Source organism: Lytechinus pictus, chromosome 3 (genome assembly GCF_037042905.1).
Source record: "Lytechinus pictus isolate F3 Inbred chromosome 3, Lp3.0, whole genome shotgun sequence".
Taxonomy (NCBI): domain Eukaryota; kingdom Metazoa; phylum Echinodermata; class Echinoidea; order Temnopleuroida; family Toxopneustidae; genus Lytechinus; species Lytechinus pictus.
The window spans coordinates 73,688,528-73,701,281 of NC_087247.1; the positions used below are offsets into that span (position 1 = coordinate 73,688,528).

Below are 12,754 nucleotides of genomic sequence, written 5' to 3' on the forward strand. Positions count from 1 at the left end.
CTCCTCTTTTCTTTTATCTATTTCTTCTCCCTTTTCTTCTTCTTCATTTTCTCTTCTTTTTTCTCCCTTCTTCATTATCTCCTTCTTTTCCTTCTTCCTTTTCTTCCTCTTTTCCTTTTCCCTCTTCATCTTCTTCTCCTTCCTTTTCTTCTTCTGCTTTTACTGTCTCTTCCATTATTTTCTTCTCGCTCGTCACACTTTTCCTCTCTCCTATATATGGAAATTTTCGACAACTGGCGAACGGACTGAGGCAGGTTCGAGAAAGGTTTGCGTTTACATCTAAAAATTGGCGGACCGGGGCCTGCCCAAGACTACCTCTGGAGGTGGTCTCGGGTAGGTTCGCTAAAAGGTGGCCTCACCTTTTGGTTTGGGATGTTTACATGAGATTTCTTTCCTACCCGAGGCAGACTCTGGGCCACCGATATTCTTCATGTAACAGGGGTCTATATCAGTTCATTCTACCAGACTCATTAATTTTCAATAGGCCTATATAAACTTTTAATTGTGGTCATTTTATTGGATCCTTTTTATACTCATTTTGAGATCTTTACCACAGCTGGTATTCATGTTTGATTATCCCTTTCAATCTCTTTTTTGTTATAGGTAAAGGAACTCTTCAATGGGATGGACATGAAATACAAGGCACTAGAACTTGACCTCCAAGGTAAGATTACAAATATTTTGCCTTGTGAAAAATAATTTACTTGTAAAAATAGACCAGTTCGTAGTTACTCATGGACAATTTTTGTTCAAATGACCTTTCATTTCTTTCATTATGATAGGCAGATTTCAAAGCCAAATATTACGTAAGCTTGCCTTACTTAGCAGGATGAAGAAATTGAATAGACCAGGTGACTAGAATAGCACACCAATGAACACTTTATGAAGGTATTTGTTGCATTCCTACTTTGAATGCATATCATAGCATGTTGCACAATGTACTTGGCAAACTGTGAAAATTAGTCGTTCGTGGATGCGTTGTTGTTTTTTGTGGATGTAAATGAAAACCACAATTCAAAAGAATATGTGAATAATCAAGACATCAAAGTTGGTGCTTATCTCATTAGATTTTAAACCACCATGTCACTTTAGTACAAATGACCTTCCTCTGATCATGCGTAGAATCTTTTGATCATGCGCAGAAAGGAACTACGAACTGGCTTATTAACTTTTATGGAGTGTTAAGCTTGAACATTATTAGCCGGGGACCTTATTTGCCTGACTGTTTTTACCTTACAGTGTATGCGTGTTGTAGAGAGAATTACATGTTTAATTTAATCTTTAAACACTGTTGATTTGTGGATGGTAAGTTTCATTCAGTACTGAAACTTTCCTGTCGGTGAATATCTATAATTTTACTTCATGTCAGTCACATGTGTAGACATTCATGTAAGTAGATCTAGTGTGACATCAACTGAAAAAGACCTATCAGAGTCGGTCCTAGTTTATGAATCTTTGAGATAGCGAGAACTGCATGGATGTAGCGTTGGTGTAAAGGGGGTATCTCTACATGTATCGCAGCCCCATGTGAGTAGTAATAAGAATGTTGTATATTGCATTCCTAGCAGCTGGAGAGTGGAAATGGTTCACACAAGGACAATTCTCTTCTATCAGTCCATTAATTCATGACCTAAGCAATGGATCCCACAATCCTTCTGAATTCTCTCTTAACTCTCTGGAGGGTTATGTAGTCTTTATAATCAGATTATTAAATGTCAAGTTCATCAGATTACCAAGCCAAGGAGACTAGAATAGGGAAAACAACAAAGATATGAATTGAACATTATGTAAAAAAAATCAGTGGTACCAGGGTCCATTTTGAGAGACTTCCACATTCTTTCACCTGATGTAGTGAAAGACCCTTTTTACATCTGGAAAATCGCTGGTCCAGGGCCTGCCTTGGGAAGGAAAGAAAAGAAAACAGATGTGCATGTAAACACATCATACCAATCTCGGGCTTCCTTTTAGCAAACCTACCCAAGACCACTTCCAGTTAGTCTCGGGCAGGACTTGTGCCACAGATTGGTAGATGTAAACATGCAAACCTACCTTGAACTAGCATTTTGACAAGGCCTCGCGACTTGGCTCTATTCGTTGTCCAGCAGTGCCTGAGACGAGACTAGCAACAGACAAAGAGAATTGGCGATACCTGAGTGAGCACGAGAGCGAGCAACTTTAGCCGCGAGGCCTTTTGGATTCTGGTGAAGACGTAAATATATGAATTATTCATGAGCATGCCGATGCACCAATCTACACTGTAGGTGTCTATGATGTCATGGGACCGAGTTCGTTCACTTCTGTTGCATAGGGTCATACAGGGTTCACTGATTGGCCGCTACCTCTCGGGTAGCATTTCGGATTTGGAAACAATGGTTATTAAAAAAATAAGAAATCCAAATCAGATTCCTAAAGCCCTGTGACTGAACTCGAAATCCTTGCACTCCAGGGAAAAAATTAATTTTGTTTTTTCGGGGGCTCCATTTCTACCTTAAGTTATAATTAATAAATAAGGTAAGTTATTTTGGATGTTAATAGGCCGTTTTGAGAAGCAAAGCCGAATGACAACTCACCAATATAGGTTACTAGACTCTGGGATTTATTTCCTGTGTAATTCAAATCATTTTATCACAGAATTGTGATATCTGTAGGGGAAACATGTGCATTAGAAATTGCACATGGTGGTAGTCATAATGGACCCCTATACATGCAACTGTTTCCCGACCGTCGCGTTGATTTTTTTCCATACCTGGTAACGTGTGTGTGGAAATACGTGGTACAGAAAAAAAGACGCAACTTCGGAATTTGTAACTGCGCTCCTCGCTATTTTCAAGGCTTATTCATGATTTTGGATGATTTTTAAATGGTAAGCGGAGCTCGAGCATATGGCGCTAGTGGGTCGTTGAGTTGTTATCACTCGGCAATAATTTCGGGGGCGACATTCAGATTTTATGTCGCCCCCGAAAGCATGATTTTGGGTGATTTCGAGGGCGACTTTAGGCATTTCCGGGCCGAATTCGCCCGCCGCCCCCGTGTATTTTTTTCACTGTTGCACTCACTCGGCTTTTTTGCAAATGGCTTTTTTTTTAGTCGGTAGCAGGGCTGCCAACATTTGATAATTATTGAGAGTGAGATTTTACGAGAAGCGAAGCACGAGGGAGTTGGGGAGGGTGTGGGAGGAGGTGTCCCCCTACGGCCCACGGTTTGGAGCTTTTTTTATTTTTCAAGGTGAATTATGCAGAGCCTCTTTACATTTAAATAAAATGATAAACATAGAATACCTACTTGCTGAAATGCCAACAATGACTGGATGTAGGTACTCTGCAGTGCAGATGATGGGAAGATGCAACAAGAAAGCATCTTAATAATAGAGAATTTCTTTTACCAAGCCTCCTCTGGGCCGCTGGGCTAGACCTAGGTCCTAGCTAGGTGTACGAGGCGCTACGTACAATAGCGCCTTAGGCACAAACATTTTATCACTATAGGAATATAAGAAAATTAAACACACACACATGCGCTTGAAATGAGATCGAAGGCTTTCCACAAAAGGCGGGAAAACTTTCACAAGTCTTTCAGCGCTTCCAGGATTCTTGAGTTGATCGCCTTTTATCAAAACGCTTATTTAATTTTTCATTCTTATTTAATTATTTCAGATTCGTGCGTAAGAAATTTAATTATTAGCGTGAGACCATGAGAAATGAGTGAAATGCGCGAGTCTCATGTTCAATGCGTGAGTGTTGGCAGCCCTGCGGTAGGTATGTGATATAAATATCACAACAAACACAGGGCCTTGTTTAAAGGCTAACCACGAACCCGTCTTGGTCCACTTGCAATAGTTTGAAACACAGACCCCAGATTGTCAAGATGTTAGTAGGCCTAGTGGTGTGAATGTTAGAAAGAAGATAATTAGGATTATGAAGTGTAGCTACTATGTAACCCAGGCAAAAAATTATATTTTTATTTTTTGTGGCTACTTTTCACGGCAAACTGCCTAAATCTGTGACATTGGATAAGATTTGACATTATGAATGGGAATTTCCAGGTGGGTGTTTCATAAAGCTGTTCGTAAGTTAAAGAGCGACTTTAAGAACGACTGGTGATCCCTTCTTGTGGTGAATGGTATACACCAAAATGTTCATTGGCATTGGTTCAACTCGTAAGAAAGGTTCACCAGTCGTTCTTTAAGTCACTCTTAACTTACGAACAGCTTTATGAAATGGCCCCCTGGTCCCTTTTTTTTAGCGTGTCAGGAGCTAAATCGCCTCCAGCTCCTGAGTAATTTTTTTCCCTGAGATAACCGTAGTCATAATTTAAGAGTCTGTGTACCCTCAGACTAGCAGTAAGTGGTCAGGAGTTGAAACTGACTTCGTTATTGACATAAATTTCTGTGATCGATTTTGGGAACGAATGTGCTGTGATATAAACAGGTACGTTTACAGACCTGGGGGTGTTTCATAAAGATTGAAGTATGACTTAAGTCGCACTTAAATGCCGATGCGTACATGACATGAAACGCGCGATCTTATTGATACACAGTAGTGCGCGTCCTCATGACACGATCTGACCAATGCGGTCAAGCCTTTTTATTGTACGCAACTCAGCGACTAAGTCCACTCCAACAAAAAGTTGATTTGCATAAAAAGAGAAAAATTCAACAAACATAACACTGAAAATTTCATCAAAATCGGATCTAAAATAAGAAAGTTATGACATTTTTAAGTTTTGCTTAATTTCACAAAACAGTTATATGCACATCCTGGTCTGTATGCAAATGCGGAGACTGATAATGTCATCCACTCACTATTTCTTTTGTATTTTATTATATGAAATATTTTAATTTTCTCATTGCAAAGTGAAACAACGATTAATTGCTCCCTGAACATGTGGAATTAGCATTGTTTAATACTATATGGTTTGGTCAAATTGGTCCTTATTGTCAAATTTGTAAAAAATGAAATATTGTATAATTCAAACAATAAAAAACAAAAGAAATAGTGAGTGAGGGACATCACCGATTATCTCATTTGCATATCACTGTTTTGTGAAAAATAATCAAAACTTTAAAATGTCATAACTTTCTTATTTTACATCCGATTTTGATGAAATTTTCAGTGTTGTGCTAGTTTGATTTTTCTCTATTTATTCAAATCAAAATGGACTTGACCTTTAAATCTTTGTGAAACACCCCCAGGTCCATTCGTAAAGCTAAGGTTTCAAACGGACTTAGCCTGGCCTAGGTTCAGTGATTTTTCAGATGTAACATGGGTCATACATACATGTATAGGCATTTATACCCCTTTCATAAACCCAATAAAACCTATCCTCCAATTAGCTGCATAAGAGTAATGCGGATAATTCAATAAAAATTGCGTTCACAAACTCCGAAAATTATCCGCATTATTTTTACGAGCGCCCGTCCTGAAATAGGCGGATAATCGTCATGACAACTGGACACGCCCCCTCCGATGCGGTTGTGTTGGAAAAGGGTGACCTTGTGACCGCACCATGGCAATTATCCGCATTATTTGGAAATACGTTCATAAACTCAAAATCTTGTCCCGATGCCGCTATTGTGCGGATAATAGCAGCATCAGAATAATGCAGATAACTCTTGTCCTCCTCTGATTTTACGACCAAATTATGCTGCTACTAGCCGCATAATTGGGTTTTATTGGGTTTATGAAAGGGGTATTAGAGTCCTATCAATAACAAACCATGCTCTGTAGAATTAGAAGAAAAAAATGAGATGCATCATTTGTCTTCTGCTATTAAAGCACATTGTTAACATTATAAGCAACTGTCCTAATGATTTATTGTCATGATTAACATTTACATTGGCTCACCTCTCATGGTATTTGATATACCCACCATGTCTTGTATTTTACAACTTTGCTATACTTGACTACCTGGTTACCTGGTAATGTAATCCGTATGATGTAATCAATCATTTTCATGTTTAACTCACTGCACTCTGCTGTGATTTTTTTCCCACTCCCTAATTTTTTCTAAAATTGATAAAAAATACTGTATATTTAAAAAAAATTGATCAGTGTCGACATGATGAAATTGATTTGAGTAGGCCTATGCTTTGAGACCAGTGGAATTTTAATAAGTGTTTCCATGTTTTTTACATACCTGGCATACAAGGTCAGCTTTGAGTAGAGGATGATGGGATTGGACTTGTGTTTTGCTGAGTCATCGGAGCGCACTTCTCTTAATTATCTCACCGTTGTAGATGCTTGCAGGCGATCCAAACAGGCATTTTGATAAATAATAACGGTTCTATGATGTGTGCACCAAGGGAGGCTTAAAGGGGACGCAGATTACAGTCATTTTTATACCGTCAGTATCTTAGGTGTCATGTGTAAACTCAACCTTAGATTACATTAATAGGCATTTTCTCATATATTTGTTTACAAAGTTCTGTTATTAAACAGAGAATTAGATATTAACAAAAAAACTGAGGTAAATGTAGTTATTCACAAAAATAAAATTGTTGCTATTGTACTGTTTTAATCCTTATAATGATATGAATAGTGGTCAGTGAATTTCTGTATTTTTTTTACTTCTTTTTATTGCGTATTTTTTAGGTTCTGCCGTAGACATACATGTAGCTACTGCAAATTTTATGTTAAGCAAACTCATACTCTGTGCATTGTTGTACTGATCATTTACTTTGTGGCATTCACGTTATGAATAGGCCTACATTTAGTTGACAGTGATGCTCTGCATTTTGAGTGATGGCAAGTACTGGGCGCATTAAAAAAAACCCCACAATTTTGGTAATTATCATGTTAACATAACTCTCATCCATCCAATTAAAGGTAAAAAGTAGTTGCAGCAAACAATTATTTCATGAGAAAGTCTTGATTCAAGGTTAATTGTCACCATATTATCATATATCTGGTACATTAATGTAAACTTACATGTATCTTTGTAATATCGTGAAATTTTAGCTCAAACCCGATAATTCTTATGATCACTAACAAAGAAAAATGTGGGACAATGTATTAATGATGCTTTGAAAAATACCTTTGATGGAATTCTGTGCTTATTTTGCACATTTCTTTGCAGGGTACTCCTTTTTTTAAAGCCATTTTGCACATATTTTATATATATACATGTAAACACTAGGGTAGTAATTTTGTTGGATTCTGTTCAAATTCATTTTGAGATCATTACAACAACTGGTATCTTTAAAATCAAGGTTTTGATGGTACATATAATATGGCAAAGTTTCTGTATTATTCATGAAACAGGGCCCTGGCAATGTACATGATGAATTACAGCAGTAATACATACTTATTATAGTGAACATGGTATAAAAGGTCTCTTAGTACTCCCATTCACTGCTTTGGTGCGTTGGTAGTGATAGGTTGCTTGTGTTCAGTCAGTGGAGTCAATGTAATTATAGCTCTTTTATTGGATGTGTTTTATGATAAGGGAATGCTTTTGGCTGGTATATTGGATATCGATGAAAGGGCAGACTTTAGGCTTCTTGCCTTGCATAATTCTGTTTGTCAATCTGTAATGCACAATATTAATATCCATCCTTTCACTGCTGTATTCATAAGCCTATATTCCATTCTTTATATCATTGCAGTTTGACTTTTTAAATATAATTGTTTTATTGATTTCATGATCAACTTAATAACAAACAACTTAAAACAATCACTAAAATTAATTACAAGACAATGCATAGCGATAACATAATAATAATTATATTAATAATAATAATACAGCAGTATGGAAATTACTTTCACTGGTTCTTGAATGATTTTGTCACTTGTAAGCATAGATCTGTAAAAATTACCCAATATTGGGTAGTGACTATACCTTTTACATTATTCAATTTAACATTTTTTAAATATACAAATGTATATGGAATTCAATGCTTGAATTTTATGGAAATCAAACGTTGAGTTGAGTTTTATAATCTAAATATTGATATGATTTTACTGTATTACATTAAGCTCCAAAATAATATCTATTTTTTACTGTCACACAATGTTTATAAATTAATAATTATTAAATGCTTTTGATAGTTGATATCAAGAAAAATACAAAGGGAGAGAAGGGAAAAACAACCTAATTGTAAAGCACACACAAACAACAACAAATACCCCTTTTTGTGTAATGGTTATTTAATTGTGAATACTATTATGCTTTAGCATTTTTACAAAAAGTAAATAGAGGAATATTTAAGCCTTCTCTCCCTAATCAAAATAAATGATAAAAAAAAGATGACAAATCAATTTTCTGCAAAGCAAAGTGAGTGGCCAACTTTCTAGGTCAGTGTTCCTTTGATGATCTAATGCTAAAGGGATGGGTTCTATGGTATTTATTTTATTTTGATACCAATTTTTGGTTTCTTTTTTTTTCTTTCAAAACAGATGATGGAGCAGAACTTCAAGAAGCCCTTTTAAAGTTGTCTGGACAGAAAACAGTTCCTAATGTTTACATTAAAGGAACTCATATAGGTGGATGTGATGATACGTTTGCAGCTAAATCAAATGGAAAAATAAATCACCTTCTAAATATAAAGTCATATGATTATGATCTCATTGTGATTGGTGGGGGTTCCGGAGGCCTTGCTGCTTCTAAGGTACTCAGAAATATATATATTTTTTTTATTATGAAGTTACATTTAAGATATATTATTTTGTCAGTAATATACATTAGATGTATGATTTTGTGCCTATTGTAATTTTTGGGGAAAGAAATTGCTTTTTTCAAATTTCCTTAACTTTTGCTTTATTTAATTGGTAACTATCGAGAAAATGAAGAATATCCCTTTCTTTCTTGACCCTGAAACCTCGTTTTCAGTTGCTGTCACACTAGATCAACTAACATGAATATGTGGGACCAAAATGTGAAAAATTTGGGCAAAGCAAATATTGTCATTCCATAAAAAAACCTAAACTTACAATTTATGCTGATGGATATCAAACTCATTATGTATTTGGGGTCCTTTTCTCTACTTAAAATGATATTGTAACACTAGAAAAACAATCAAGATGGAATCATTATGAGCAAGTCATTGAACTTCTGCTTTACACATAATGCATGCATTACAAAACCATCTTGAAGGTGATACAATTTTTTTCAAGTCAAGAAAAGGTCTCCAAAGGCAAATAAGTTTGATATCAATGATTCAATGACTTCTTCTTGGCTTATTCATTGGCACAAAATGTAATTTTATGTCTATTTTGGAATGACGATAATTGTTATGCCCGAATTTTTCATGCTGTAGCCCCACATGTATACATTCATGTCAGTTGATCTAGTGTGACATCATCTGAAAGAAGGGGATTTTCTTCATTTTATTGATAGTTTCCATCTAAATAAATCTTCTTTTAAAGAAATGTGGAAAATTTGTGGCCGTTTCATGAATTTAAAGATGTGAAATGTGAAATTTCATCAAATTTTGGTGAAGTTAAAAAAAAAAAACTAATCCATTCAACGGGTTGTCTAGATAGAAAATTTTTATTCTTTTTTAACAGTAATTTTGACTCAGCTCAAGAAAGTCAATCATTTGAATAATATTATTAAAATATTAATTATCTTTTCATGTTTTGTATTGTGACAGGAAGCAGCTGTACTGGGCAAGAAAGTAGCAGTTTGTGACTATGTGAAACCAACCCCAAAGGGAACAACATGGGGTGAGTATCACATGAAGAAGAAAAGCAGCCAATTTGTAGGGGAAGGATTTGAGTAAAAAAATAAACCTGGAGAAAAAGAGAGATAAAGAAAACAAGGAAATGTGAAAATGATAAGTGATGATTTCTCAACATACCTTAATCTAATTCTGTTCAATAAACATTTACCATAATCCCTAACCAATTTGGTAAGTGTTTCTTCTGCATTGAATACATAACTTCCTGGTTAGTAGACATCAAACAAAGTTTTTCTGGAGGTTGATTGGTATTATGGGTTGAAATATTTAAAAAATCTCAATTAAATTTAGCATACAAAGTCAAATGTGACCTTAGCTATTAGAATTTCACCACGATGTTCGGATATGGATATCCATTTACTCATACCCCTGTATTGGTGTCTTAAAGGACTGCATTAAATCAACATGTAAATACTGTAAACGCTGTTATTTTCGCGGGATTAATTTTTCGCGCTTGGCGGCTTCAAAACATATTCGTGGGTTCTTGAATTCGTGCTGCACACTCCATAATCACAAAGTCACTTTCCTTTTGCCCATCTGTGAATGGTTTTAATTAATATTTCAGCATCGAAATTGTATTTTCTGATCATAATTCTAGCTCTAAAGCGGCATAATTCAGCATTGTTTTGATCCAATCATGAGCTTTTGTGACATTTAGCGCAACTTTTCTTTGCGGGGCGGACATCGGGGAAGGCAAAACGGAGGCGCTGCTGGCCTGGTATGGACGGCCGAGCACCGGGTAAGGACCGTGGGGATTACGGCTATTCAAAATGCATGGGATCAATCAACAAACATGGGGAATCGATCCAACGTCTTCTTAAAAACTAAACAGATCTAAACACTCACCAATCAAACAGCAAAAGCAATTTATATTTCAACCAAAATCATAATTTAAATACCGATATGCGACTGTTAAAAAAAATGATCGCATTGCTTTGGAACAAATTCTCGCGATGCATATGATTTTGGAGCTCAAGCTTGCTTGCTTAAATGCCGCCCTCTATAGGTCAAATTATGCAATCTCTTTGCCAAAACGATACACGCAATTGGACCACGGCTCAAAACTTGCATACAAATAGATGCTCATAAATTCGCGTGTTTATAAATTCGCGCTCGCCGATCTTGCCGCGAAATTCGCGAAAATTTCCAAATATCCAGTCTCCACAGAAGACATCTGTTTTTGTACCACGATGCCATCAGCATTTGTAAGAGATGTTTATAAAGTAGACAGAAGCAGAGAGCAAAAGCACATCACTCATACACAAGTAATTTGACCACAAATACATGTACTACAGCAATTAAAACAAAAATAACTTGACTATCTAGAGTGTAAATGATTTCCTTTGTTTCAACAGTGATAAAAAACCAGTCCATTATTAAATAAAATTTTCATTGGTTACAGCAGGGTGCGACATAAGCACTTGCCCCATTGACCGGGGCAAGTAAAAGTTAGAGTCGGGCAAGTGTTTTGAAGTAAAGACAAAAACTACTTGCCCGAATCGGGCAAGCAAAATTCTCACCGTGAAATGAAATTTTACAAAGTTTCCCAATACTTCACATGCAAAAATAAAGAAGAGAGAGAGAAAAAAAAACAAAGTTAACAACTTCCCTCAATTCAAATTGCAAGCCAATTTGCGACATTTTTTGTGATCTACACACACACACAGTCAGCATACATACATGTGGCTGGTGCGCCCAGCCTCCAGGCTGTGTGGCAGGCATGCATGGATCTCCATGCTGCTGTGCACACCTGTACTATCCTCGATCAAACTCCGAATCAAAGTGAACAAGCTCACATGAATTTTTTTTTTCCAACAAAATAATCACAAAATCAGCGGGAAATTTTTTATACTTATATAGATTCTCAGATTACTGATTTGGTGATGTGATCGGAGGAGCAAGTTATTGAGTTTTCATTACTAGTTTCAGCCGTTGTTTTGATCGGTGTCAAATATTATATCAGCAAGATTTTTGTTAGATGATTGTATTTTTTGTTTTGTTTCAAATTTGAGCTGTCTTCCTCTTTCTTTCTTTCTTTTTCGTTCTTCCGTAAGTAATCCTTACTTGCTACCTTCCTTTTTTCTTTCTTTCTTTCTTTCTTTCTTTCTTTCTTTCTTTCTTTCTTTCTTTCTTTCTTTCTTTCTTTCTTTCTTTCTTTCTTTCTTTCTTTCTTTCCTTCCTTCCTTCCTTCCTTCCTTCCTTCCTTCCTTCCTTCCTTCCTTCCTTCCTTCCTTCCTTCCTTCCTTCCTTCCTTCCTTCCTTCCTTCCTTCCTTCCTTCCTTCCTTCCTTCCTTCCTTCCTTCCTTCCTTCCTTCCTTCCTTCCTTCCTTCCTTCCTTCCTTCCTTCCTTCCTTCCTTCCTTCCTTCCTTCCTTCCTTCCTTCCTTCCTTCCTTCCTTCCTTCCTTCCTTCCTTCCTTCCTTCCTTCCTTCCTTCCTTCCTTCCTTTCTTTCCTTCTTTCATTTCTTTCTCTCTTTCTTTCTTTTCTATCCTTTCTTCATCCTTCTATCTTTCCCGCTTGCCTTTTTTGTTCCATCTATCTTTTCAATCTTTCCTAGCTATCTTTCTTGATCTTTTTTCTCTCTCTGTTCATTTTTTTTTCTTTCCTTCATTTTCTTATATGTACTTTCCTTCTTTTCTAAAATTTCTTCATTTTTTCTTTCCTCTATTTTTGTCTCGCCTGCATAGCAGAGCGAGACTATAGGCGCCGCTTTTCCGACGGCGGCGGCGGCGTCAACATCAAATCTTAACCTAAGGTTAAGTTTTTGAAATGACATCATAACTTAGAAAGTCTATGGACCTAGTTCATGAAACTTGGACATAAGGTTAATCAAGTATTACCGAACATCCTGCCTGAGTTTCAGGTCACATGACCAAGGTCAAAGGTCATTTAGGGTCAATGAACTTTGACCATGTTGGGAGAATTATTCTCAAAATCTTAACCAAAGGTTAAGTTTTTGAAATGACATCATAACTTAGAAAGTATATGGACCTAGTTCATGAAACTTGGGCATAAGGTTAATCAAGTAAAAGTGAACATCCTGCTTGAGTTTCAGGTCACGTGACCAAGGTCAAAGGTCAT

General features: G+C 36.3%; 1 protein-coding gene across 1 annotated transcript in view; it reads left to right on the forward strand.

The window, feature by feature from the left end:
- The first annotated feature begins 606 nt into the window (after positions 1 to 606).
- The window catches only part of LOC129255336 (thioredoxin reductase 1, cytoplasmic-like), a 52,877-nt gene continuing 40,729 nt past the window's right edge, over positions 607 to 12,754 (forward strand). The window contains exons 1-3 of the mRNA XM_054893702.2: positions 607 to 664; positions 8,391 to 8,602; positions 9,587 to 9,659. Of these exons, the coding sequence (XP_054749677.2) occupies positions 625 to 664; positions 8,391 to 8,602; positions 9,587 to 9,659 (325 nt within the window). The 5' untranslated portion in view covers positions 607 to 624. The remainder of the gene's footprint in view (positions 665 to 8,390; positions 8,603 to 9,586; positions 9,660 to 12,754) is intronic.